The 26549-nt window shown below is 44.5% G+C and overlaps 1 protein-coding gene across 1 annotated transcript in view; it reads left to right on the top strand.

Annotated features, from left to right (window-relative positions):
• The window catches only part of MTNR1A (melatonin receptor 1A), a 1054503-nt gene extending 1029940 nt beyond the window's left edge, over window positions 1–24563 (top strand). Inside the window, exon 2 of the mRNA XM_069200152.1 lies at window positions 22445–24563. Coding sequence (XP_069056253.1) covers window positions 22445–23313 — 869 coding nt within the window. The 3' untranslated portion in view covers window positions 23314–24563. The remainder of the gene's footprint in view (window positions 1–22444) is intronic.
• Window positions 24564–26549: the final 1986 nt, after the last annotated feature.

Raw genomic sequence — 26549 nt, 5'->3', positions numbered from 1 at the left:
TATTCTTCTTGCCTCCTTAATATTGCCTCTTACATGCTGACAGCTTTTCAAATTGGCCAACAATTGTGTGTGGGCAGCAGAACATGCCACATTAAACCACCGGCAGAAAAGTGTCTCATGGGAGGGTCTAATTGGGGTGAGATTATTCAAGACAGACCTGCAAATATTGTCAAACATGATTTGTATCTTGGCTGCTCCTCTTCATGAGCTAGATGAGTTATAATAGATCCCTTAGTCTGTTTTACCACGTCATGCTTAAAGGCAATTGGGTCTAACTTATCCCATTTTATCTTTAGATCTTTTTCTTTGAGAACTCCATTCTATCTCTCCTTTTTGAGTTGGTAGATTTAATGAAGGAATTCAATTTATGGAAAGAGGATTGTGTGGTCACGTATGCAAATACTAGACACCGCAAAATCTGTAAAATAATGCAATAACTCAGTTGATAGAAGAATATAATCTATGGTACTCTCATCATGGTTCTCAAGAAAGGTCTGGATACAAGCATTCTCCCTGTCACAAATAATACTTGAAACGTTTAGGCTATACTTCAGCATCAATAAAAAAAATTGCCTCGCCATAAACTGAATGGTTCAAATGAATAGCATTATTACTATTTGAATTACTAAATCTACACACTGTGTGGCAGAATACTGACATAAAAAAAAGATTACAATTGTCAGCCCAGATTATATGAACAAAGCATTTTTATTTTTGATAAAAGTCCTCTAAATGTTCACCTAAATGATCAATTACTTCCCTCCCTGACTGGTTGAAGATATTGTAATAACATTTGATCAGCAGAATGTCGGGTTGAGCAGGTAATGTTGAAAGAGTAGCCAAGAAATAAGGAGAGGACCAGCATTCCAAACTTTGAAAGTCAGTTATTGTTGGAAAATGGGTTATTGGTAGGGCAGGTAGGTACCTACACCTAGCAACAAGCCACAAACCTCCACATAGGTACAGTTAGGTCTCAGTAAATTAATCCCAGCTCTACCCTTGGTAGCTTGGCATCGAGCGTCAAGGCTTAACTTAGGAGACAAAGTGTAAAGCATTCAAATGTCACAAAACAGTAATTAAATAAAACACAGGAAACAGTTTAAAAATCCAAAACCAATTTATAAAAATAGCTTATATTTTTATCTTTAAAATGACACAAAAACGATTAAAATCGGTTCAGGGGAACCGGAGATATGAATTTTTAAAGTATTATTATTTTCTAGCGCTTAGAAACAAAAAGCGCCAATCGGGTCATCTGGTTGCACCAGGACCGGGGCAAAGTCAAACTTTCAGGCCGACCGCGATGGAGCCCTGCTCGGCTACAAGTCGCGGGAGGCCTCGGTTAAAAAGTTACCTTCTGACTTAGTCTCTTTTTTGATGTTTTTCTTCCCCGGGACGAACCTGCCAATTGGATCCGACCTCCTGGAGCCCTTGTCCGGATACGGGAAGTCGGTTTCCTCGGTGGTGATTTTTACCTTCGGACTTAGTCGTTTTTTCGAGATGAAAATCCTTCGACCGGGGTAAACCTGGATCTTGATCCAAAGTCCGTGGAGCCCTTCTCGGATACGATGGCTGGAAGGTCCCGGTCAACTTTTTACGTTCGGACTTAGTCTCTTTTTTGGATGTTTTTCTTTACCGGGACGAACCACGAAGTCAGGCCGGGTCGCGGTTGAGGCAAGCCGGCTAGAATTTCCGCGTCGGGTCGGTCACTTTATGGAGCTTTTTTTTAAAAATTCTCCAATCTTTTCCAAACTTCTGGGGCTTCACCCAGATGTTCTTTTAAGGTTCTTTTGGGGTCCACAGCTCACCCCAAGGGTCCAGAAGTTCTGTGATGGTCCTTGGGGAGTGCGGACTTCAACTCCCAGAATGCACCTGGCGCAAACTCCGTTTTGGCCACTGGACAGTGGTCAGCTGGTCGCTTTCTTCAGGAGTTGGTGCAGGGGACTCTGGTTTAGCAATTTTTCACCTGTAGCAAACAGGGAGTCCCTCCTTGAACCAGTTGAAGCCAGGCAAAGTCCTTCTTGTGGTGAAGCCCAAGTGTGCAGCTGGTGCAGTCCTTCTGAGTGCAGGGTCCAGGTGCAGGCCAGGGGTCCAGCAGGGCAGTCCTTCTTCTTCTTTAGTTCCTTTCTTGTTGAATTCTGGAGGGGATCTGAGGTGTGGGTGCAGGTCTGCCAGTTTTATCCTTGCTCCTGGGTGAAAAGCAGGGGGGCCCTGGTTCTCCCATCAGGGACAGGGTCGTCCCCCTGTGATGACCACTTCCTGGGAAGTGTGGCAAAAATCCATCCCAGAAGGCAACAGTCTCTAAAAATCCAACATGGATGAATCTGATTTTTGGAGGTTACATCTGGCTGAGCCCACCCACTGGTGTGGCTAAAAATCATAAACACACCCCTCTCCTGCCCTCTCCTAATCTAATCAAGAGGGCACCTAATTGTCTGGGGTTGCAGGATGTGGGGGTGTTGCTGGGTGCTCCAAATGTCCTTCTCTGCCTTTGAAGACCAGTTTGGCCGCCCTCCCCCTTCCTGCCTCACCATCTGCTGAGGGGAGATTCTCTCCCCCAAGCACATTCCTTTGTGTGAAGTCAGGCCACTTCACACCTAATCAAGGCAGCCTGGCAGAAGCTGCTGCAGGCTGGCCAATCAGAGCACAGCAGCAAAAACAACGCAGAGCTGAAATTGGCAACTTTTTAGGTAAAGTCTAAACTTTTTACCTGAACTAGTTATATTAAATCCAACAACTGGAAGTTGTAGGATTTATTACAACAATTAATTTGATACCAAATTCTTGGTATGCAACATTTAAGGAGACTTTAAAATTTAAAATAAGTCTGCCCATTCTAGGCTATGAAGGCCATTTACTTCAATGAGGGAAAAACTAATTTGGCTGTTTTTACCTCACCAGGGCTTATAAATCTATTTTTATAAAGTCCCTGCTTATAGTTACATGGCACCCAGCCCTAGGGGCACATAGGGCACACCTTAGGGGTGACTTATATGTAAAAATAAGGTAGTTTAAGACTTTGGAAGTACCTTTAATTCCAAAGTCGAATTTGTATATAACTTTAATTTAAAAGCAGCCAGCAAGGCAGGCTTGCTTTTAAAATGACACTGGGCACCTCAGCAATGCACCTAGGTGTGCACCACCTATGCTGTGGTCCCTAAACCTAAATGCCCTACCATATACTAGGGACTTATAGGTAGGTTAACTTAGCCAATTATAATTAGCCTAATTTGCATATCCATTTTACACAGAGCACAGGCCCTGGGACTGGTTAGCAGTACCCAGGGCACCATCAGAGTCAGGAAAACACCAGCATAAAGTGGAAAATGGGGGCAAAAAGTTATGGGGCCTCTGCAATCAGCCCTAGTTTCTCACAGTTATTTTAAAGGAAAAGAAGGTGGCAAGACCACGTTTAGCTCTACCCACATTAGATGGCATTGCTGGCTGAAAGAAGACATGTTGAACCCTTCCGTCATCCATTTTTCTTGGCATAATATAGTCTCTAAAGTGTTAGTAAAGCTAACCCAAGCTAGGTTTGACATTTTTGAGTGAGCTCTTGCAATGGTCCTTGCCCTACTCATGCCAGCCTCCATTTTGGCCTTTCTACTGGTAGTTCAGCACCCGTTTGATCACCCCTAGGTACCTTTGAATTAGTGTCAAAGAGACAAAGAGACAAAGAGATCCGGTTGGAGCCCTGCTGGGGGAGCTTGTAGAATAGATGGAGGGGCTCCCATCCTGGCCTCAGAACATGGGACGTCTGATAATGCCCAAGCTAGTTGTTGAATTACAGTAAGGGAGTTTAAATTACTTAATTTGCCTTCAGTAGCCTTGAGGTCACTATTGAGGACATTGATTTTGTCAAGGAGAGAGACCCCTTCTATTGTCCCCTTGTCAGGCTATAGTGCAAGATTTAAGGTGGAAGGCCACTTTGATTTGAAGCAAACTACAGCTTGTTAGACCTGACAGCCTTAAGGTGGTCACCCCAACTTTTTGCCTGCCTCCCTCCACTTTTTGGACACTGTGTTTGCTGGTTTTTTGACTCTGCGCACTTTACCACTGCTAACCAGTGCTAAAGTGCTTATGCTCTCTCCCTTTAAACATGGTAACATTGGATCATACGCAGTTGGACTTATAAGTCCCTAGTAGTGTGCACTATATGTGCCCAGGGCCTGTAGAATAAATGCTACTAGTGGGCCTGCAGCACTGGTTGTGCCACCCACTTAAGTAGCCCCTTAACCTTGTCTCTGGCCTGCCATTGCAAGGCCTGTGTGTGCAGTTTCTCTGCCAATTAAACAAGTCATTTAAAAGTACTTGCCAATCCTAAAACTCCCCTTTTTCTACATATAAGACACACCTAATATATGCCCTAGGTAACCCATAGGGCAGGGTGCTGTGTAGGCAAAAGGCAGGACATGTACCTATGTAGTTTACATGTCCCAGTAGTATAAAACTCCCAAATTCGTTTTTACACTGCTGTGAGGCCTGCTCCCTTCCTAGTCTAACATTGGGGCTGTCCTCATATATTGTTTGAGTGGTAGCTGCTGATCTGAAAGGAGTAGGATGATCATATTTAGTATGATATAAAATCCCACTGACTGGTGAAGTTGGATTTAATAGTACTATTTTAGAAATGTCACTTTTAGAAAGTGAGCATTTCTCTGCACTTAAATCTTTCTGTGCCTTACAATCCACGACTGGCTGGGTTTAGTTGACAGATCCTTGTGCATTCACTCAGCACACTCCAAACACAGGATACTCAGCCTCACTTGCATACATCTGCATTTTGAATAGGTCTTCCTGGGCTGGGAGGGTGGAGGGCCTGCTCTCACACAAAGGGCTGCCACACCCCCTACTGGGACCCTGGAAGACAGGATTTAACTGAAAGGGGACCAGGTGCACTTCTAAGCCACTCTTTGAAGTCTCCCCCACTTCAAAGGCACATTTGGGTATATAAACAGGGCCTCTGCCCCTTCCAACTCAGACACTTCCTGGAGAAGAAACTTGTAACCAGAACCTGCATCCTGCCAAGAAGAACTGCCTGGCTGCCCAAAGGACTCACCTGACTGCATTCTGTGAAGGACTGCTGCCTTGCTGTTGCCCTGCTGCCTTGCTGCTCCCTGGCTGTGGTGAAGAAGTGCTTGAATAGACTTTGCCTCCTGTTCCCAGAAGTCTCAGGACCAAAAAGACTTCTCTCTTGCAACTGGACTCCTTGTGTAGCGAAAATTCGATGCACAGCTTGCTAAAACCAATGCATAGCCTGCCCCGGAGTGAGAATTTCACTGCACGCCGAACCAGAACGATGCAGTGCACTTCACAAGGAGAAGGTCAACGCGGTGCCTGCATTGCGACAAGAACTCCGAAGCAGCACTTGTGACTTTGCGCCACAAGCCCAGGATTCCACACACATACCCCGGCGCATCTGAAAACCCTGCAGCCCAAAGAGGATCCATGACGAGTGCCGGAAATTGACGCACAGCCGTCTCTGCATGGAAACTAATCGATGCATCATCGTGTGTGGCCCGAGAAATCAACGCACACCCCTTTGTTTTCACGCTTCTCCTCCTCTGCAGCCTGCTGTGGAGTTTTTCCACGTGAAGCAGGTACTTTGTGCTTGAAAGAGACTTTGTTTGCTTTAAAAAGATTTAAGACACTTTGGGGGTCATTCTAACCCTGGCGGTCCAAGACCGCCAGGGCTAAAATGACGGGGGCACCGCCATGGGGATTCTGACAGCCCATACCGCCGCCATCCTGTTCCTGGCGGTTCGCCCGCCAGGAACAGGATGGCGGTATGGGTTGTCGTGGGGCCCCCGTAAGAGGGCCCGACAAAGAATTTCACTGTCTGCATTGCAAACAGTGAAATTCGCGACAGGTGCCACTGCACCCGTCGCACCTTCCCACTCCGCCGGCTCCGAATCGTGGGAAGGTAGTTTTGCACTGGACTGGCGGGCGGCCTTTTGGCGGTCGCCCGCCAGCCCAGTGCAAAACCCAGAATACCCTCAGCGGTCTTCCGACCGCTGAGCGGTATTTTGGAGGGGGAAGTCTGGCGGGCGGCCTCCGCCGCCCGCCAGACTTAGAATCACCCCCTTTATATCACTTTTCAGTGATATCTCTAGATTTACTTATTGCATCTTTGATCGTTTTGAACTGCAAATATCCAGATAAATATTATATATTTTTCTAAACACTGTGTGGTGTATTTTGTAGTGCTATATTGTGTTATTGTATGATTTATTGCACAAATACTTTACACATTGCCTTCTAAGTTAAGCCTGACTGCTCAGTGCCAAGCTACCAGAGGGTGGGCACAGGATACTTTGGATAGTGTGTGACTTACCCTGACTAGACTGAGGGTCCTTGTTTGGACAGGGAGTAACCTGACTGCCAACCAAAGACCCCATTTCTAACACAGCTCTTTTCCTTTTTCCTGCCTGCCCCCTAATTGTAGTAGCATCCAGCTGGGATTTACTAACTTTGTGCGGGTCTACTTTAATGGGAGATAAAGGCGCTCCAGGTAATGAGGTGATAATCTGATAGAAATTGCTTCTTAAATGGTGCACCCTAGAAGGGCCCCACCCCTGAGCCCTAGAATGTGTGCTGAAAGCACCATTACTAAATTTTAACCACAAGAGGCACTCATGAAATTATTCAACACAATTTAAAAAACAAATTTGGAAAGGAAAGTACTATAAAGTCAACATTCAATAATTCAAAACAAATTTCCATGTATTTCTGGAGAAGAAATACATTTTAGTATACATTTTAATGTCCTGTTGTTCAAAATCAATAACCAAGTCCATTCCAATGTGGATTGAAGAAGATTGTCCTGGGTTGCTCCAGTCTCATTGTCAAAAGTCAAAATCCAAATTTGTCCAATAAATATTCAATGATGTTCTCCATACATAACATATGATTATGTCAACAATGCTACTTTAGGCCTGACATCCAACCTTACAGCCAACACGTGTTTCGTCCGGGGGTTTCCCAATGAGTTCGTCAGGGCTAGATATTGCAATACCGTGATTTTACGATGACTTAAAAATCTATTGGGGGAGATATTCCTTGTCGGTAATCCCCAAAATATGCCGCTTACCAAGCACGTCTATTCTGATATTGAGCTCTTCCGAATTCAGAAAACTTCCCCGAACACGAGTACACGTCGGGTTTCCAACTTTACCAGTGTTGAATAATTTCATGAGTGCCTCTTGTGGTTAAAATCCAGCTGGGATTTAGATGCCTCCCCTAAAAACTAGTGTCAAAGAAGAGGTGCTAGCTGTTACCAACACTGTCACCCTAAGGCTCCGCTCTGTATCTAAAATAATTGTTTCATCACTAATATTTCAGAGTTGGGCTTCCATCAAGGCTGGTCCAGGACTAAGAAAGACAATGGAGGGGTGGGGAGAGTGAGAGATAGTGCTATTCTAGCTCAGTCTCTTTTGAGACCACTCCAGCTGCCTATTTGAGGAACCCATCCAGGGTAGTACCCATCGCCACAGAGGAGGCCACTGGGGTCTTGCACCTTCACAGAGTGTTCATCAGGAAGAGTTAAAGATGTACAATGTAAATGATAACTTATTTAAGAGACAGTATCTGTAGATAGGTGGAAAAAAGGGGTTGTGGCCCATCCTTTTCCTTGGGTTCTGATGAAGTCCTGCCCTTCCTCCTTAGTGCTCATAGTTCTGGGGGTTGTAGTCCCCTCTTAATTGGCAATGCTGGTGGCACTCCTGTTGCTTTTTGCAGTGCCAGCACCAGTCCACCCCCTTCAAAGCTAGGGCCTAGGAGGCATACAGTGGCCAAACACAGGGCATCCGGAGCCTTGTTATGCTGGGTGTGACTCTTATTGGTCCAGAAATGGGGAGCACCACTATGGAGAACTCACTGCAACACCCAAGCCATGTGCTTCTTCCATCTCCCCCGAGGTCAACTGGAAAGTTGTAGATGGCTCAGCAGTGCATATCCTTGTGTGCTGGGGGTGCAGTCAGCCCCAGCTGTAATTCAGGGCGAATATCCTGCACAGACCTGCCTATAATGATCAGGCACCACGCCTCAATGCACAGAAGCTCTTGTGGTCTCATATGAATAAGTGGAGAGTGTCCACTTGTAGCAACCTGCCCCGCAGATTCCACCGGGGCCCAGGTTCTGGTGAGGCAGGGGGGTCCCACACGTGAGTATCAATGGTGCACATCAAGTGAGCAGAGGGGGGTCATTCACTCTTGACATTCTGTGGCCATTCTGTAGTGCTCTGCTGGTCTTGCTGGCTCCGCCTGCTCACAGTCCCCGTATAGCAGCATTACAAAAGCAAACTGGGCTCTCCAGTCGGGGTCAAAGGTCTGTCGGCAATAGTGATTGGCCCAGGGTGCCCCTACGGGTCAGGGTCTCACCGTGGATGCTGGGTCCCCTGGTCAGGGCACCCTCTTGGTGTGTTGTCCTGTTGAAGCTTTGCACTGCTTACTGCCGGGCTCAGGGAACTCTGTGAAGGCCAGATGATAACCAATGCAACCCTGATTGATAGTGCCAAAACTAGACCGCAATCCTCTTCTCCCATGTCTCTACAACCGGGGGCTGCTTTCACCACCTGAATCCCTGCTCAGGGTTCGGTCTTTCACACTTAGTCCCAGGGCCCACTCTGTCGATCTGGGCATCTGCTCAGCTCTGCGTCTCCCAACCCAACTCCATGTCTTCTCAGGATGTGAGCTGCTTTCTGCCTAAGCCGAGAACGTTGTAACCCAGAAGTTATACAATTTGTAACATTTTTCGTTAGAAATACACAGTACGGTGGAAAAAAGTAGCAGTTTCACGAACTCCTTGTCTATTGTTATAAGTTACATACATTTGTGCTTCCATGTTTTGAACAATTACAAAGTCACATATTAATTCCTATACTGATGTTCTTCCTCAAATAAATGATCTCCCTAGAGTTATGCGGGATCCCTCCACAAAACCTGCAGAGACCTGTATGCTTGATGGTAATAAAAACACCTAGTTTATTAGGACATGGGGAGCTCAAAGAAGTGTATTAGAAACCACATCTTTGGGAATGTGTCACTGGGACAGGCCATTCTACACATCCATGGGGTACTTACAAGTGTGTCATTTAGGCCTGTTTGGCCTATTTGATGCTCACATATATTGCACATTTGCATTCATACTCTGCCTTACTGAATTATCAGAACATTACTCATGTTTCATTTTAGTATTTTCATTGTACACCTATACACCCAAAAAGTTTTTTTTTCTATTGGAGGGCGAAGATTGCACCAATTTCAACTACCATCATTACACATTATATAATACACCTCATTAAATTGTGAACCATCATTACAAACATATATTTCATCTTTATAGGGATACCAGCTTTAATAGTCATAACATCCACCCTTAAAACAATTTAGGAAAACTAATCATATGTTTTAAATCATTTCCTAAATCATTCCGGTCATTCAAATAATTCACCACTCCGTCCTAGCAAACAGCAGGTATAGAGTACGAACAGCCCAACATCATCCAGTTGAGACAGTGTCTTTCGTTTATTCATATCTGTATGTCCATTTCATAACTCGAACTAAAGCTTTCGAGAACAGTTAGTCTCATTGCCAGCATAAGCAATAGGGTCAAGTCCAGGATGGCTTGATGAGACAAAATAGGAATGCCCCTTACCACACCAAATAGGCAATTAACTAACTTGCTTACTAAATAAATTTATGGCCACAACTGTGTCAGCTTTGTAGAGTGAACCGATTACTTCCAGAAGAAGACTTCAGAGTGCCTATAAGGTAGGGATCCTAATGTATCTTGATTGGGGCAATGCTTAATTAGCTAGTGTCCAAGCAACCCATCTATAAATACTAAAGACGGTTCTACTTGCTACAGCATGCCTCATCAAAGGTCATTGGAAATGTGAGAGGGTAATACCCTACCTCAAAGAAATATGCTGGCTCCTTCAGTCTTCCTGCATCACCTTCAAGACCTGATTGATTGTCAATAAGACAGTCAACATTGCATCCATTGATGCCTGATGATTAAGAGTAAGACATCCAGAGGAATTTAAAACCACATTCCAGCAATACAGCTGGCATTTATTCAAGAAAATGCGTAACAGAAAGATCTGATACAGTTTTTTTTTGATGATGCACGTATTTGTAACTCTATTTCTGTTAACTCAAATCTGTACCGTCCACCACAAACATACACCCCTTCTGGTTTACCCCACCCTCCAGGTCCCAAAATCCATTTCCCAGTAGCCCTGTTCAACACCTCCTGTATCTTGTCTTCTTTCAACAACAACCCATAACCACTTGCCATTCCATATTTCTCGCTTCTAAGTGCAGTATTACAGGGCTTTGTAGTTAGGTGTGTGTTTTGTAACTCCAAGTACTATGGAAACAGTATGTTATAACTTCTACCTTTCAAAAACTTGTATTAGAACATCTCTGTATACTTACGAATGGAATTAAGACCTGGGATTCTCTGCATAGGGTAGCAATAGTGATTTGTTTTTCTTTTTTGGATCAAGAAACTAAAATATACAAAATATGATGATAGAGCGCTACAGTTCAGAATATATTAACTTAGTCTTGCCATTTATTTACAAAGCCTCTAACACAATGGACTGCATTTGAGTGAAGATTTCTCTAGGCCTGGCAGACTGTACATACACAGTTAGGTTTAACAATTGTAGAAAAATATATCCTTCACAAGTGGCCTCACCAGTTCTACCTGTAGCCCAAAGACTGCCTTCTTAAAATTCACTTCTAAAAACACCACTGCAGACTGACCCTTTATCTTGCTTCTGCTGAAATGATTTTCTCAGTAAAAAAGCTTGGCAATTGTGATGGATGATTTTATAATCCAGAAATAATGAATTTGTATGTGATTCACTACATAGCTGTGTTCATTTGATGTTTGTTAATGGCGGGATATATTAATGTAAACCCTTGGGAATGTGCAAAATTAATGTGAGTTTATAAAATAGTCTACCGGGGCTACATAGTTGTGTGAAAATGTGTCTTCTTGTATGACCACCCCCATTTTTTTGTGAACTGATATTACTGGTTTTTGAAGTATGCAAACTGGGCCACTGCTGTCCAGTCCCCATTGTATGTGTCCTGATTCCTAAACCATGGCCAAATTCGCTAACTGCTAATAATGACTTATTTAGCTTCCCAGTTAGGCCATAGTGTATGGTGCAGAAAATACAGCAATGGCATGGAAAGGTAACTGTCTTATGTGAACTACAGCACATGCTGTGCAATCCACAAGGCTGACAAAAGAAACATGGCTTCAGGCCTACCTGTGCTACCTGATTCCTACAACTTTTAAATCTGTAGGCAAACAAACTTTAGACAGAAATGAATCCTACTTTTAAATAATAAGCATGTTGCTCTATGTAAACCTTGTAGCCTATGCAGTAGGGTGCCTCATAATTAAAAGTGGAACATGCAACAGTTTATTGTTGGAATGTACTTATAGTATCAGAGCAACAAAATATATTTTCATTGTAAAAGGGAAGAAGCTGTCCTATGAAAGAAAATTAAGTTCAATAAAATCACAATTCTGCTAGCTTTAATTTGGGGACCGACTACAGCCATAATTAAACCACTAATTTTAATGATAATCAAAAGTCCAATTTATTGGTAAGGTTGTATTTTTAATAAATGTTTGAGAAAGTGGCTTCCAAAAAGCTAAACTTTTAATACCTGAAAATCTTCAGTAAGCTAATTAGCATTAGCCTACATGCACCTGGATCAAGTCATAATGAGGTGTGAAAACTGCTTCCAGAAAAAAGGAATGGCTAATGGCTTTGGCTAGGGAGACATGGGTGTGCAATTTGTGTCTCCTATCAGGTCATGCTGGGCAGTGGTGGAGGGTTCCGTAATTTTATTAATTTGAAAGAGACCAGGGTGAGACTTGCCCTTTAATAGTTAGGCGTAAATTGAGAGCTGGGCAAGAGAAGGCTTTGTTACCTGGGTCCTCTTCAGTCTGCTTGTGATGAGCTAAGCGAGAGGGGCAGTTGGTCCCAGAACTAGTTTGTTGTGGTTGAGGAGGAGGGGCCTGCTCTTTCCTTAAATACACCCTTGGCTGACACAGCAGCATCCAAAGGCAGTAAGGGCCTACTCTCCTGGAGTTGCCTCGGAATATTAACATTGAGATAGTGTTGGAAATGGCCCCTTCTGCAGGGTTATCCCCAAACCTTTTGCCTTCTATTTGTCTGACCCACTTTCTGTTGGCTTTAAAACTCTGGGCAATTTACCACTCGTAATCAGTGCTAAGGTTCATGTGCTTTCTCCCCTAAAACGTGATATGATTATGTTACACCTATTTGGCGAATTTAATTTACCTATGAGACCTGTGTAAAGTGGAATACCATATACCCAGGGTCTGGAATTATTGCCACCCACAGAAATAGCATTTCAAACCTGTCTCAGGCCTGCCAGTGCAGGTTACTGACACCTTGTCTTGGCATTTCAAACTCCCTTTTTACCATCGCTAGGTCACACCTAAGGTAGGCCCTACGTAGCCCTATGGGCAGGGTGCTGTTTATGTAAAAGTTAGGATATGTAGGTTTATGTTTTACATGGCCTAATAGTGACAAACAGCCTATTTCATTTTTCACTACTGCGAGGGCTGCTCCTCTCATAGGCTAGCATTGGGAATTCTCTTACATATTTTTTAGTGATAATTTCAGATCTGAAAGGAGAATCATGGATATGTTTGATATGTTTGGAATGGTAGTGAGAAAGCATGCTTACCAGTGTAGTTGGGTTTTACATTAGTGTTTTAGAAAATCTACTTTCAGAAGCAGGCATTTCTCCCTGCTTGTAGGTCTACAGTTCTGCAGCCTGACTCCAATCCACATCTAGGGCAGAGTGACAGTTACACTTTGTGCATACTTTCCAGACAGCCATAACACAGAAGGGGCTGGATGTGACAAAAGAGGCATCTGCATCCATCTGCATATTGATAGTCTTCCTGGGATGGGAGACAGAGAGGTCGTTCACACCTTACATGTCAATAGGTTGTGTCCTGCCCTCGCACAAAGTACTGATTTATTCCCTACTGATGTTTGGAGTCAGGGCTGGGTTGAAAGGGGTTGTGTTACACTTGAAAGGGTTCCTTTAAAGTCACCCCTTACATCAAAGACATTTTTGAATACAAGAACAGGGCCTCTGACCCCATGTTTTTAGAGCACTTTTGCAACTGGGACTGAACCTCTGTCAATTGGGACTGAACCTCTGCACTGCTCAAATGACTCATCTGGACTGCTCTTCTGCTGTTGCCCTGCTGCCTGCTACTTGTTCGGTGGCCTAAAAGATTACATTAATTGTTTGTTGCTTTATTGCCCTGGTGCCGGCTGTTCCTTGTCTCGGTTCTGCAGGGACACTGTGGTGCTGCAAGGAGAGATCATCCTTAAGCCTGCAGGTCTAGTTGTTCTGGTCTGCCTGCCCATCGCTGTCTGCATGCTTCCAGGGGCCCAGATTGTGCTGAGTGTTTGGATGCTGTCCCTGCACTCATCGTGCATGGTGAGTGCTTTACATGCCTCCAGTCCAGGTGTGCACCACAAACATCTGGTGAGTGTTTAATCCCTTTCACTTCATCAGCGTGTGAGGAGTGCTGTTTGTGTGTCCTCTGTGGATGTGGGGACTCCCTTTGTACTCTCAAACATAGCAGATGGGACGGGCTTGCTTTGCTTTTCAGAGTGTGGAGAGCTTGTAGGAAAGTATCATCTTGCCTGGCATGTTACCCCATTTTTACTTATATGTCAGTTTGTTTTTGCCTGTCTCACTGGGATCCTGCTAGCCAGGACCCCAGTGCTCATAGTTTGTGGCCTGAATGTGTGCCCCTGTGTAGTGACTAAGGGGGTCATTCTGACCTTGGCGGACGGCGGAGGCCGTCCGCCAAGGTACCGCCGTCAGAACACCGCACCGCGGTCGAAAGACCGCGGCGGTGATTCTGACATTTGCCCTGTGCTGGCGGGCGGCCGCCAAAAGACCGCCCGCCAGCACAGGGCAAATCAACCTTCCCACTAGGATGCCGGCTCAGAATTGAGCCGGCGGAGTGGGAAGGTGCGACGGGTGCAGTTGCACCCGTCGCATATTTCAGTGTCTGCTGGGCAGACACTGAAATACTTTTTGGGGCCCTCTTACGGGGGCCCCTGCCGTGCCCATGCCATTGGCATGGGCACGGCAGGGGCCCCCAGGGGCCCCGCGGCACCCCCTACCGCCATCCTGTTCATAGCGGGAGAGCCGCCATGAAGAGGATGGCGGTAGGGGGTGTCAGAATCCCCATGGCGGCGGAGCGCGCTCCGCCGCCATGGAGGATTCAGACGGGCAGCGGAAAGTCGGCGGTACACCGCCGACTTTCCGTTTCTGGCCGCGGCTGAACCGCCGCGGTCAGAATGCCCAGCGGTGCACCGCCAGCCTGTTGGCGGTGCTACCGCCGACCTCCGCCATGGCGGTAATTACCGCCATGGTCAGAATGACCCCCTAACTGTGTTACTGAGGCTCTGCTAACCGAACCTCAGTGCTTCTGCTCTCTCCGCCTTTAAAATTGTCACTGTAGGCTAGTAACCATTTTCACCAATTCTAATTGGCATACTCGAACACCCTTATAATTCCATAGTATATGATACCTAGGTACCCAGGGTATTGGGGTTCCAGGAGATCCCTATGGGCTGCAGCATTTCTTTTGCCACCCATAAGGAGCTCAGACAAATCTTAAACAGGACTGCCACTGCAGCCTGAGTGAAATAACTGGCACGTTATTTCACAGCCATTTTACACTGCACTTAAGTAACTTATAAGTCACCTATATGTCTAACCCTCACTTAGTGAAGGTTAGGTGCAAAGTTACTAAGTGTGTGGGCACCCTGGCACTTGCCAAGGTGCCCCCACATAGTTCAGGGCAATTTCCCTGGACTTTGTGAGTGCAGGGACACCATTACACGCATGCACTACATATAGGTCAATATGTAGCTTCACAATGGTAACTCCCAATATGGCCATGTAACATGTCTAAGATCATGGGATTCTCCCCCCATGCCAAATCTGGTATTGGGGTGCCAATCCCATGCCTCCCCGGGGCTCCACTATGGACCCCGGGTACTGCCAAACCAGCTCTCTGGTTTTTCTCTGCAGCTACCGCTGCTGCCAACCCACAGACAGGCTTCTGCCCTCCTGGTGTCTGGGCAGCCCAGGCCCAGGAAGGCAGAACAAAGAATTTCCTCTGAGAGAGGGTGTTACACCCTCTCCCTTTGGAAATAGGTGTTAAGGACTGCGGAGGAGTAGCCTCCCCAGCCTCTGGAAATGCTTTGAAGGGCACAGATGGTGCCCTCCTTGCATAAGCCAGTCTACATCGGTCCAGGGAACCCCCAGTCCCTGCTCTGGCACGAAACTGGACAAAGGAAAGGGGAGGGACCACTCCCCTGTCCATCACCACCCCAGAGGTGGTGCCCAGAGCTCCTCCAGTGTGTCCCAGACCTCTGCCATCTTGAATCCAGAGGTGTGGGGGCACAATGGAGGCTTCTGAGTGGCCAGTGCCAGCAGGTGACGTCAGAGACCCCTCCTGATAAGCTCTTACCTGATGAGGTGGCCAATCCTCCTCTGAGGGCTATTCAGGGTCTCTCCTGTGGGCCTTTCCTCAGGTAATGAATGCAAGAATTCACCAGAGTTCTTCTGCATCTCCCTCTTCGACTTCTGCCAAGGATCGACCACTGACTGCTCCAGGACGCCTGCAAAAGTGCAACAAAGTAGCAAGAAGACTATCAGCGACATTGTAGCACCTAATCCTGCTGGCTTTCTCAACTGTTTCCTGATGGTGCATGCTCTGGGGGCTGTCTGCCTTCACCCTGCACTGGAAGCCAAGAAGAAATCTCCAGTGGGTCAATGGAATCTTCCCCCTACTAACGCAGGCACCAAACTTCAGCTTCACCAGTCCTCTGGGTCCCCTCTCATTGTGACGAGCATTGTCCCTGGAACACATGTGGTAGATCCAAGTGACCCCGAGAGTCCAATGGTCCATCTGTCCAAATTTGGCAGAGGTAAGTCCTAGCCTCCCCTCGCCAGACAATAATCCTGTGTACTGCGTGAACTGCAGCTGCTAGGGCTTCTGTGAACTTTTGCAAGGAATCTTTTGTGCACAGCACAGCCCAGGTCCCCAGCACTCCGTTCTGCATTGCTCAGCTCGCTGAGTTGACCACTGGCTTCGTGGGACCCTCCTTTGTAGTGTTGAGATAACCGCCGTGCTCAGTTTTCTTGAACCCATGTTCAAGTACTTCTGCGGGTGCTGCCTTCTTGTGCATGGGCTCCCTGTGTTGCTGAGAGCCCCCTCTGTCTCCTCTTCCAAGTGGCGACCTTCTGGTCCTCCTGGGCCCGGGCAGCACCCTTTTTCTTCAAGCATGACATTTGCAGTTAGCAAGGCTTGTTTGTGGTCTTTCTCCAAAGAAACAACTCTGCATCCTCCAGCACGCCGTGGGACATCTTCTATGCAAAGTAGAAGTTCCTGGCACCTTCCGTTGTTGCAGAATCTTCAGCTTCTTCCACCTAGAGGCAGCCATTTTGCACCTTCATCTGGGGTTGAGTGGGCTCCTGCCCCCCCTCGAAACTGTCATAACTCTTGGACCTGATCCCCTTCCTTTAAAGGTCCTCAGGTCCAGGATTCCATCTTCAGTGCTGTGCAGTCAGTTGTGGTCTTTGCAGAATCTCCGATCACAACTTTAGTGTGTTTCTGGGGGAGTAGGGTCACTTTACTCCTACTTTTCAGGGCCTTGGGGTGGGGTATCTTGGACACCCTTGGTGTTTTCTTACACTCCCAGTAGTGCTATATGATATACGTGGTATAGTAGGAGCTTTGCATGTCTCCTAGTTCAGCCTAAGCTGCTCTGCTATAGCTACCTCTAGCATCTTAAGCTGCTAGAACACTACTAATCTACTAATAAGGGATAACTGGACCTGGCACAAGGTGTAGGTACCATCAGGTACCCACTATAAGCCAGGCCAGCCTCCTACAGAGCTGTATTCTTGTCCCTTTACCAGCGCATGTGAATGCTTGTCAAAGGGAACACCTGGATTCTACACTGGTGTGTGCTCCCCTATTAAAGCATCCTGGGCGCCCTGAGAGGCTGAGTGCAACACCTCTTTCTCTGGCCCTTTGGACTTGCACCACATGGGCTGCATGCACTGACCCCTGAGCTGCTTTCGCACTGGGCGCATAGCCGAGACCATGTTGATTTCCCCAGCGACAAAAAAAGTACTCTGCATCCTGATGACGGCCCTCAGGCCATTGTGTCCATTATTGCTAGCAACTGCAGTAACACTCCTCAGCGGCAGCCCTGACCAGGAATCCAGGCCGCTTTTTGGAGGACAGCAAAGCCGTGCCATACCCCTGAGGGAGGAGCTAATTTCCCCTGCAGACAACTAAGGGAGGTCTATGGAAGCCTCTCATGCTCACGCTGAGTACGGTTCAAGCCAGAACTCACCAGGAGCTTACACAGGTACTGTGTGTGCCCCAGGCACTCGAAATCTGCACTGCATGGTCGCAGAAAGTTGCCACTCTCAGAATTGTATATGGGACAGGTCAGGTCATCCCCTACCCCTTCTCCTGCAATGGGGTTGTTCGTCCTCACTGGAGCTGATTCTTGGGGGCACCAAGACCACTGTAGTCTTCCAGGGTAAGACCTCACAGGAGGCCCCGACTTTTCAGCATTCAGGATTAAAAGGCTACAGGAATTGCCATACCTCATGTAGTAGGCGAGCAGGCACTCTTGCTCCCTACAGGTTCATTATAATACTGTGATGATTCATGTACCTTGCTTCTGTGATAACTAAATGCATTTCAGGACCCAAGTATTTACTGTTTTTATGATGCCATTTTTGCCTTGCATTGCCAGAATACTGAGTCCGACTACAGTAATTGCATTACATGCAAAATATTTATGATTTATGCTATTTTGGACTATGATATATATAATATCAGAAATATACTTTTATATATATTCCTGTGTGGAGTCTCTTTTGTGGAGTATATATTGTGTCACTGGTGTGAGTGTGTTGCGCAGACGCTTTACACAATACCTCTGGTGATAAGCCTGACTGCTCTGTGCCAAGCTACTGGGGGTGTGCACAGGTTAACTTTTGAGTGCAACTTACTTTCCCTGACAACAGTGGTGGGTTCTGCCTGACTTATGTGCATACCCTAGCAAACCAGAAACCCCATTTCTAACAGATAGTTTGCAGTAAGGCTGAAGAAAAGGGAAGTATTGCCACTGGGAACTTGTTTTAATTGGTTAGGGGTTATCCAGGATTCACCCCACACTTGCTACTGAAATCTACAAAAGTGGCACTTCACCCAGAGCTCATCAGAACACTCTCTCTATATGTGGATGAACAAAAGACAAAATATGTTGTATGAGCCTTATGGGAGACTTAAAGTTCTGGACCTGCTCCCACTTGTACCGGGGACTAAAATGTGGACTCCAAAGGTTAATTGGCTTGCCACCTAGGTGGTTGGCTATAGGAATGCAACAAGCTGCAAGAGGCATTTTTCCTGAAATGCCCAACCTACCAGTAACAACTGGACCTGGACTGGACCCTGCTAGTTGCTGGTGGCCTCTGCTGGAGTGCATCCTAGCTTTGAAATGCTTTCACATAGGTGCTAGGAGACTTAAAAGTGACCCACAGGAGTTGTTCCAAAAATCCTGAAAAGTTGGAACTTAGAACATTAAAACTTACAACGCCTCTTGAGCTACAGCAGGAATGTGCAGCAAAGGTGCCCAATGTTGAGAGGATTTCAATAGTTATAGATTTCAGGTTTGCCCCACTGGAGGATTATGAGGACGGATATGCACTGCATCTTGTAGATACAGAGCATTTCTGTCCTATCCCCATGCGATGTCACACAAATTGCTGCCTTTGCGCCAATGCAGGTGTCCTTGCACATGGTGCAAGGATGCCTGTGTTGTGTGGATGATTGTTTTTGTGCAGGAAGGGACACTTTCTGACACAAAAACAATCAAGAGTTGTATTTTCCTATCAGAATGCAGCACACAAAGAGAGAGAAAAAAACAGGGAGGAATAAATATAGTTCCCCTTATTGCACCACTTCTGAGCCACCTCTGAGGTGGCGTAGGAATCTTACACATTCCCAGACTTGTAAATAGTGTTCCATGGGTGTTGCGTGGGAACACCCCAAGGAACAGCTGTGGAAAGCGCCTTTCATGCAGTGTTATGCATGAAAGGGGCCCATATTTACAAATCCATGAAAAGACACGCAAGGTGGCTTAGCGTGGTCTTGTAAATATGGGATGGCACACTGTACAACCCAAGCATAAAATAAAAATGATGCTCCAGTGGCACAGTGTGCCTATAGAGCCTCATAAATGAGGCGTTAGTGCCTTATTAATTATGGTAGACTCCCATTCTCCCCAATTAAAAATCTACTTTTTAATAATAGTGATATGTAATTTATTTACATACTAATACAGTATTATGAATTTTAATTTTGCAGGTGGCCCTCCAAAACGGCAATATGGACATTAATCTATTGCATAAGAAAAGTATATACAAAATTCTCAAAAACAATTGTTCATTTGATTTTATTGTTGACATGATTGCACCTGCTTTTGTAATGATGAAGAAGTTAGTGTCTTAGGGGTGTTGATATCAAAGAAAGTTTATGATCAGGGCACATCTGTTTCATATCTAATAATTAATAAGAAGATGAGTATTACAGAAAACACATATGTGACAAAAAGTTTCATAGTTATTCTTGGTTAAAACTCAGGCTAGGGAGTCAGGTTCTGACTGAGACAGAAAATCGCTCTTGGCATCAAATGAAAAGTGGCCCCCCATTAGTGAATCAGTTAGATAAAAATGTTGCCCACATTTGCAAATTAGGGCAGTTTTAAACTTGTAAAGACATACTGTATAGGTGTATTGCAAAGCATGGGAAACAGCATGCATTTGTGCTTGCTGCAAGCACTGTTTGTGGAAATATCGAATGGATAAACAATAAAAACCGGCCCACCAGACCATAAAACAAGACTTAAAACAGCCAAAGAACACTTATCTGTCAGACCTGCCCCTTAGGCCCTGCCAGAGTGCCCTTTAGGCCAGCCTGACCGTGCGCTGGTCTGTTCTGACCATTTGTTTCATCCAGCACTTCCCCGAACAGCAGGGAGAGGGAAAAGAAATAGGAGAGAGAAAGTAAAGAGAGAAGTGAGAGGAGGAGGAAGGGATAGAGATTGGTTTACGCAGTTTTGCCAGGGCTGCTTTTGGGTCCCAGTCCGGCCCAGTACGGAGTTCAAACTTGTGGGCTGAGGCTGCCACTTTAAGGATGCAAGAAAGGGAAACATATTTATCAAGAGGTAGGTGCTGATATTCACTTATCCATATAAAAGGCTTGTCTGAAGGTATTAAAAAAGAGTTGATTTGATCTCACCGGCTGAGTACTAGTCCTGGTGGACAATGCGGTACCAAACTGCAAGCTTCGAACATACATGTATCAGTAGTGATGGCTCAAGACAGTGTTACCGTTTATAAATGCTTATAAAATTCAACGAAATGGACAAATACAGCAATCTCTACAGTAATCTCAGCCACAAAACTAGTACAATACAATTATTTGGCTACGGCATTAAAGCACTATGGTTTTTGGTTTTGCTTAATGGTTTATTTATTTCTTTATATTTGTATTAGGAGCCACATGCCATCTTTCACTCACGCCTTAGAACATGTGAATCCCCTGAAAGTTGAAAAATTCTGCATTTACCTGTAATGTTATTTAGCAGTGTGTTTCTTAAAAAATGTCTTTCTAATGCTTCGAAAAAAGGACATTTGAGTTCCAGATGACAGCCGGTGCCACTTCCAAGCAGTTGGTTGTCAGGTTGAAGTTGAAAAACAGATTCTTGGTTTATAGACACATAATCCATGGTGGTTGTGTGACTGACTGAGTGGTGATTACTTGTTCAGGAAATTAGACTAGTTTAAACAGCAGAGGGTCCTTGTGATTGATGAAGTCCAAGTTTGTCTGTGCATAGACATAGTTCGGCACTAGTCTGGCTGACTATGAGTCAAAGGCTTTCATCTGCTGACAAGAGGGAATGTCCTGGAGGGGATGTCAAGTAGGGTGCACCAACTTTGATTGTCTTTTCATTGATGTAGAGTCAGTGTTGGGGATGTGAAGGACTGTTACCTTCCGACCATAGTGAGCCATCGCCAATGGTTACGAAAGATAACCAAGTAAATGCAGACTCGGTGTCACACATGAACCCATATTATGGTAGCATAGTATTCGCCATAAGTGTGGGGGAGGCGTTGCTAGCCATCCTCCTACAGCAGAGGCTGTGGCCACGCAATGGCATGTGGCTGCCATGAACAACAGTTGTCAACCAAAGTATCACTGCCTTGTTACGTAGCTCTAATGACAGTACTGTATTGGGTAATGGTGATCTTTTTTACTTGGAGGCAGTACTAACTTTGTAAACCATAACATTTTCGAACTGAGTATTGCTGCTTTTTATATATTGCCTATTGCTGGCAAAGTGTGAGCCACTGCTCCACGAGAATCTAGTGAAGTAATTGTAGGACAGGGGATTAATGTTGCACTTTTCATTAATTGAAGCAGAATCTGGCTTTCTAGTTCATGATTATCTGAGGTTTCTGCAGCTAATTATTGGGTTTGCTCCTCTTGATACTGTTGCAGTAGTCTAAAGTAGACAGCTCAAATGTTCTTGTTAGGTACAATATGGACACGTATTTGAAACTGATATATCAAAGTATTGTGGTTACATTTGAGATTACATTAGGTAGTACTGAGACTATCTTTAAATGACCATTTTACACAATCTTTACTTCTCAATCTCACACATATCTGATATGGATGAAACTTTGAGTCTTTCACATTTGGTCTATTCAATTGTTCCTCTCAGAACTATTTCACACAGCTATCTGAAAATAATTGTGGTGCAAATGAAAGCTGCCTGTTTTACTTAGACATATCATTATTGGCTACCTGCCACGGAATTATCATAACGACTTCTGTGATAAATTACAGTTTAAAACGCTTCAGTACAAATGAATTGAGCAATCCGTTTGTTGGGTTCAACTCTGACATTTTGCTCTCAGATTGTTTTAGTTAAGTGTTTGCTTTATCTGTCTCACATAAGTCCAGATTGCATAGATTTCACCAGTGCTGGTAGAGTTATAATGAGTGGCCAGTTCAAAAATGTGTACCTTTGACGTTGGTGAAAAAATTGCACTAGTGCAGGCTATTGAATTGACAAATGTTGGCTCACAAGTTTACCAGCACCACTGCATTTTCTAGTATTGGGCCCGGGTTGTATAAGAACATATCTCATTTTGATGAAAATTAATATTATTTTCGAAGACGGAAAATAAAAAGTAAAGGAACCGTGGACAGACCCCAATATTAAAATTCTGTTTTTCTTTTTCAGGAAACATATTTGTGGTCAGCCTGGCAATTGCAGACCTGGTTGTGGCGTTCTATCCGTACCCTCTTGTCTTGACTTCTATATTTCACAAAGGATGGAATTTGGGGTACTTGCACTGCCAAATCAGTGGCTTTCTGATGGGGATCAGCGTCATCGGATCTATATTCAATATCACTGGCATCGCCATCAACCGTTATTGCTACATCTGCCACAGCCTCAAGTACGATAAGCTCTACAGTGACAAGAACTCCTTGTGCTACGTCATTCTTATCTGGGTGCTGACCTTTGTTGCTATTGTGCCAAATTTGTTTGTTGGGTCACTGCAGTATGACCCCAGGGTTTATTCATGTACCTTTGCACAGTCGGTGAGCTCAGCATATACTATAGCTGTGGTGTTTTTCCATTTCATGCTTCCAATAGCCATAGTAACATTTTGTTACTTAAGAATCTGGATCTTGGTCATTCAAGTGCGTCGCAGGGTCAAGCCAGATAACAAGCCCAAGCTGAAACCGCATGACTTCAGGAACTTTGTGACCATGTTTGTAGTATTTGTTCTGTTTGCCGTTTGCTGGGCCCCGTTAAACTTCATAGGCCTGGCCGTGGCGGTCAATCCAGACACAGTGATGCCTAGGATCCCGGAGTGGTTGTTTGTGGGCAGTTATTACATGGCATATTTCAACAGCTGCCTTAATGCCATCATCTACGGGCTTCTGAATCAGAACTTCAGAAGGGAATACAAGAGGATTGTTGTGTCTATCTGTACTGCAAAGATGTTCTTTCAGGAGAGCTCCAACGACGCAGCTGAAAGGATCAAAAGTAAGCCATCGCCAATGGTTACAAACAATAACCAAGTGAAGGTAGACTCGGTGTGACACAGGAAGCCATATTATAGTAACCATGCACTCGCCATAAAAGCAGGGGAGCTGCTGCTAACCATCCTCTTGTTGAAGTAGAGGGAGACTGTGGCCACGCAATGGCATGCGGGTGCCATGTACAGCAGTTGTCAGCCAAAGTACCACTGCCTTGTTACACAGCTCTAATAAGTACTGTATTGGACAATGATATTCTTTTTAACTTTGATGACGTACTAACTTTGTAAACCATAACATTTTAGAATTGAGCATTGTTGCTTTTCATATATTCCCTATCATTGTCGAACTTTATGATGCTTTAGCTTAATCACCATATTTACACATGTCGAAAAAATGCCAAGTTAGAAATCACAGTACAATAGGCTGTCTTTGTAGACTGACAGCATGCTGACTCAGTTGTCTTTTCAATTACATTTCCGATGCCATGATGCCTAAATGTTACATCCAACACGTACTACTATTTTTACTTATATTTTGGGTGCGCACCATACAATGTGGATGTATAAACGTATCCATACATGTTTTAACACTTCATCATTTTAATTGACAACCGTAAAGTGTTCAAATGAAATGTGTGTGCCTAATGTTGGTTCTTACTTTCTTCATATTGGTCCTCCATTTTGATGCCAAGGGGTTTTCAAGCACAAAGAAGTGTGTTGTAGGAGACGTTGATTGAATATCCATCTCGATTTACCTCACCCTCTGCTGATGTTCAGGAACACTGTGTGCATGCTGTAATGCAGGCTCCCTCTCCTACTCGATTTGAACAGGGTTGCCAAGCAGTGTCAACCATATTAGCGTATATTTCACTGTGATGTAATTCTGCCATTAATTATTTCCAAGAATATCATAACAGGGTCGAAACCAACTCCCTGCCTCAGTGTTATAATCAAAGTGTATATATCTATGGATGCAGATCTAAATACACAATGTAAATGTTGACATTTTTTGCCTTACATCCAACTTATTTTAACTTTTGAGAAGTTATGCTTTCTATGATACTTTTTAAAAGAGTATAGTTTGTTCTCAGTGGTCAACAGGGACTTTGGTTCTCAGAAAACACAAAAAAATAACTTGTCATACTTACCTGCGCCACGATACATGGGCCTTAGAAACACTGCGAAAGCTGCTGCCTCCAGCATTGATATTATCCCATGAGAATTACAAGCTTTCGACTGCCAAGTGCTATGTATTTTTGATAACAGAAAAAAACTGCCTGACATTTAATGCAATAAAATATTATATGGTAATCAATGTCTATGTATTATTTAAGTATGTGTTCGTAAATATGAAGTGACAAGTTACAGTAATTCTTGACTTTCTGTAGTAAATGAAATCATACTAGAATGTTGTCAGGATAAACGAAAGGTATTAAATTATCCAATGTGTTGGCCATGTTGTGAGACTCTTCCACAGAATACAAAATATTCCCACAAATGTTATATCCACCTACTTTTATGCGGAGACCTGATGCAGTTTCTTCAAGAAAGAAAAACTTTATGTGGGCCCCAAAATATATAGTTCAAATCTTATAGGATATATTTTATGTAAGTAGTAAGGACACAGAGGAACTTCTGCAGTGTGACATCAAACTAAGACTGCAAGTGACAGGATATATATATCTCAAACTCACATTGAAAACTTCACTGGAGGGGACATTGTGGTTATAAGAAAACACATCCAAAGTTCTGAAATTCGCCACCTATTCTTAAATATGTAATCCTCTTTTTCTCAGTGACAATACAAAAGGTGTTATCAATGGCAAGACTCAAGTAACATAATGTGAGACCTGACACCCTTAAGTGGTAGTCCCCCAAACATTTTGCCTACACCCCTCCAGTTTTGCTCAATTAGCTTTTTTTGGCTTATTGATTCTGCACAGTTTACCACTGCTAACCAGTGCTAATGTGCTTGCGGTTTGCCTTTAAACATGGTAACATTGACTGACATCCAATTGGTACAGTTATGTTATTTACCAGTCCCTAGTAAAGTGATACGTTAGGTACTCAGGGCCTTTAAATTAAATGCTACTAGTGGAGCTACAGCACTTATTGTGCCCCCTCTTAACTAGTCCTTTAAAACATTTCTCAGACCTGCCATTGCAGGCTGTATGTGTAGTTTTAAACTACCAATTCTATCTGGCAAAATGAGCCCCTTGCCAGGCCTAAATGTTCCTTTTTAATACATATAAGCCACCCCTAGGCAAGGCTCTAAGCTTCCCAAAAAGCAGGATACAAAAGTTGGACTTGTACTTTTAAGTTATACATGTCCTTGTAGTAAAAAAACAACTAAATCGTTTTTTACTACTGTGAGGCCTACCTCTCCAGTAGGATGACTTTTGGTTACCTTATTACATTTAATAAATGATAACTTTTGTTTAATAACAGGTAGAAATATCATGTTTTCCCCATAATGAACTGTAATATAGAGCCCTCTTTAATGGTAAAGTCAAATACTAAGTCAAATTTCTGAAAATGACACTTTTGAAAAGTTGGCATTTTCTTGTCCTAACCATTTCATGCTTGCAGCCTATTCGTGGTTCACATGAATAGGTGTAGTTGACAGTTGGCATTTGTGTATTTCTTGCAGACAGCCACACAATAGAGCAACTGGGTGTTGGTGGGATGCACCATCCTGACTTGATGGGACGGACAAAACTCTCAACTGGCACACTTGCAAAACAAGACGCTGCCTCAGCCCACACACAAAAATCTTCACACAGGCATTTTGTGACCCACCGTAAACACAGTGCAGCTAGGGGAGGGTGGCAAGAAGTCCCAGAATCAGATGTTAGGGAAATGTCTAGCCGTTTCTCCCACTTCAAGGAAATATTGGAGTCTCAGACCAATTCTTCAGATCACTTCATGCTCTGTGAAAGATTTAGAAGAAAGACTGCTCAGCTGCACTGATGTTGGAAGGACTGCCTTGCTGTCCTCATGCAAGAAAGACTGGATTGCTGTCCTAATGCCTGAAGAAGGATGATTGGACCTGCTTCTTGAACCCAGATCTACCAGGGTGACTTCAAGGGTTAGCTGACTGGCCTCCTTTGCTGAGCAGCAGGGTCATAACAACCTCCAGAGACCAGTCCTGCATTTACTCAGCTGCCCAGACTCAAATGACCCTTCCTGTACCCTGCTGGTGGCCTCTACTGGACTGAGCCCTGATCCCAAGTCCTACACTCTTGGCAGGCACCAGGGTGTGTGCTTCTTTGCTTAACCATTGGTTCCTCAGCACTG

Source organism: Pleurodeles waltl, chromosome 1_2 (assembly GCF_031143425.1).
Source record: "Pleurodeles waltl isolate 20211129_DDA chromosome 1_2, aPleWal1.hap1.20221129, whole genome shotgun sequence".
NCBI classification, from domain to species: Eukaryota; Metazoa; Chordata; class Amphibia; order Caudata; family Salamandridae; genus Pleurodeles; species Pleurodeles waltl.
Note: the sequence above shows the minus strand (reverse complement) of the source record. Positions and strands in the feature narration are given on the sequence as shown.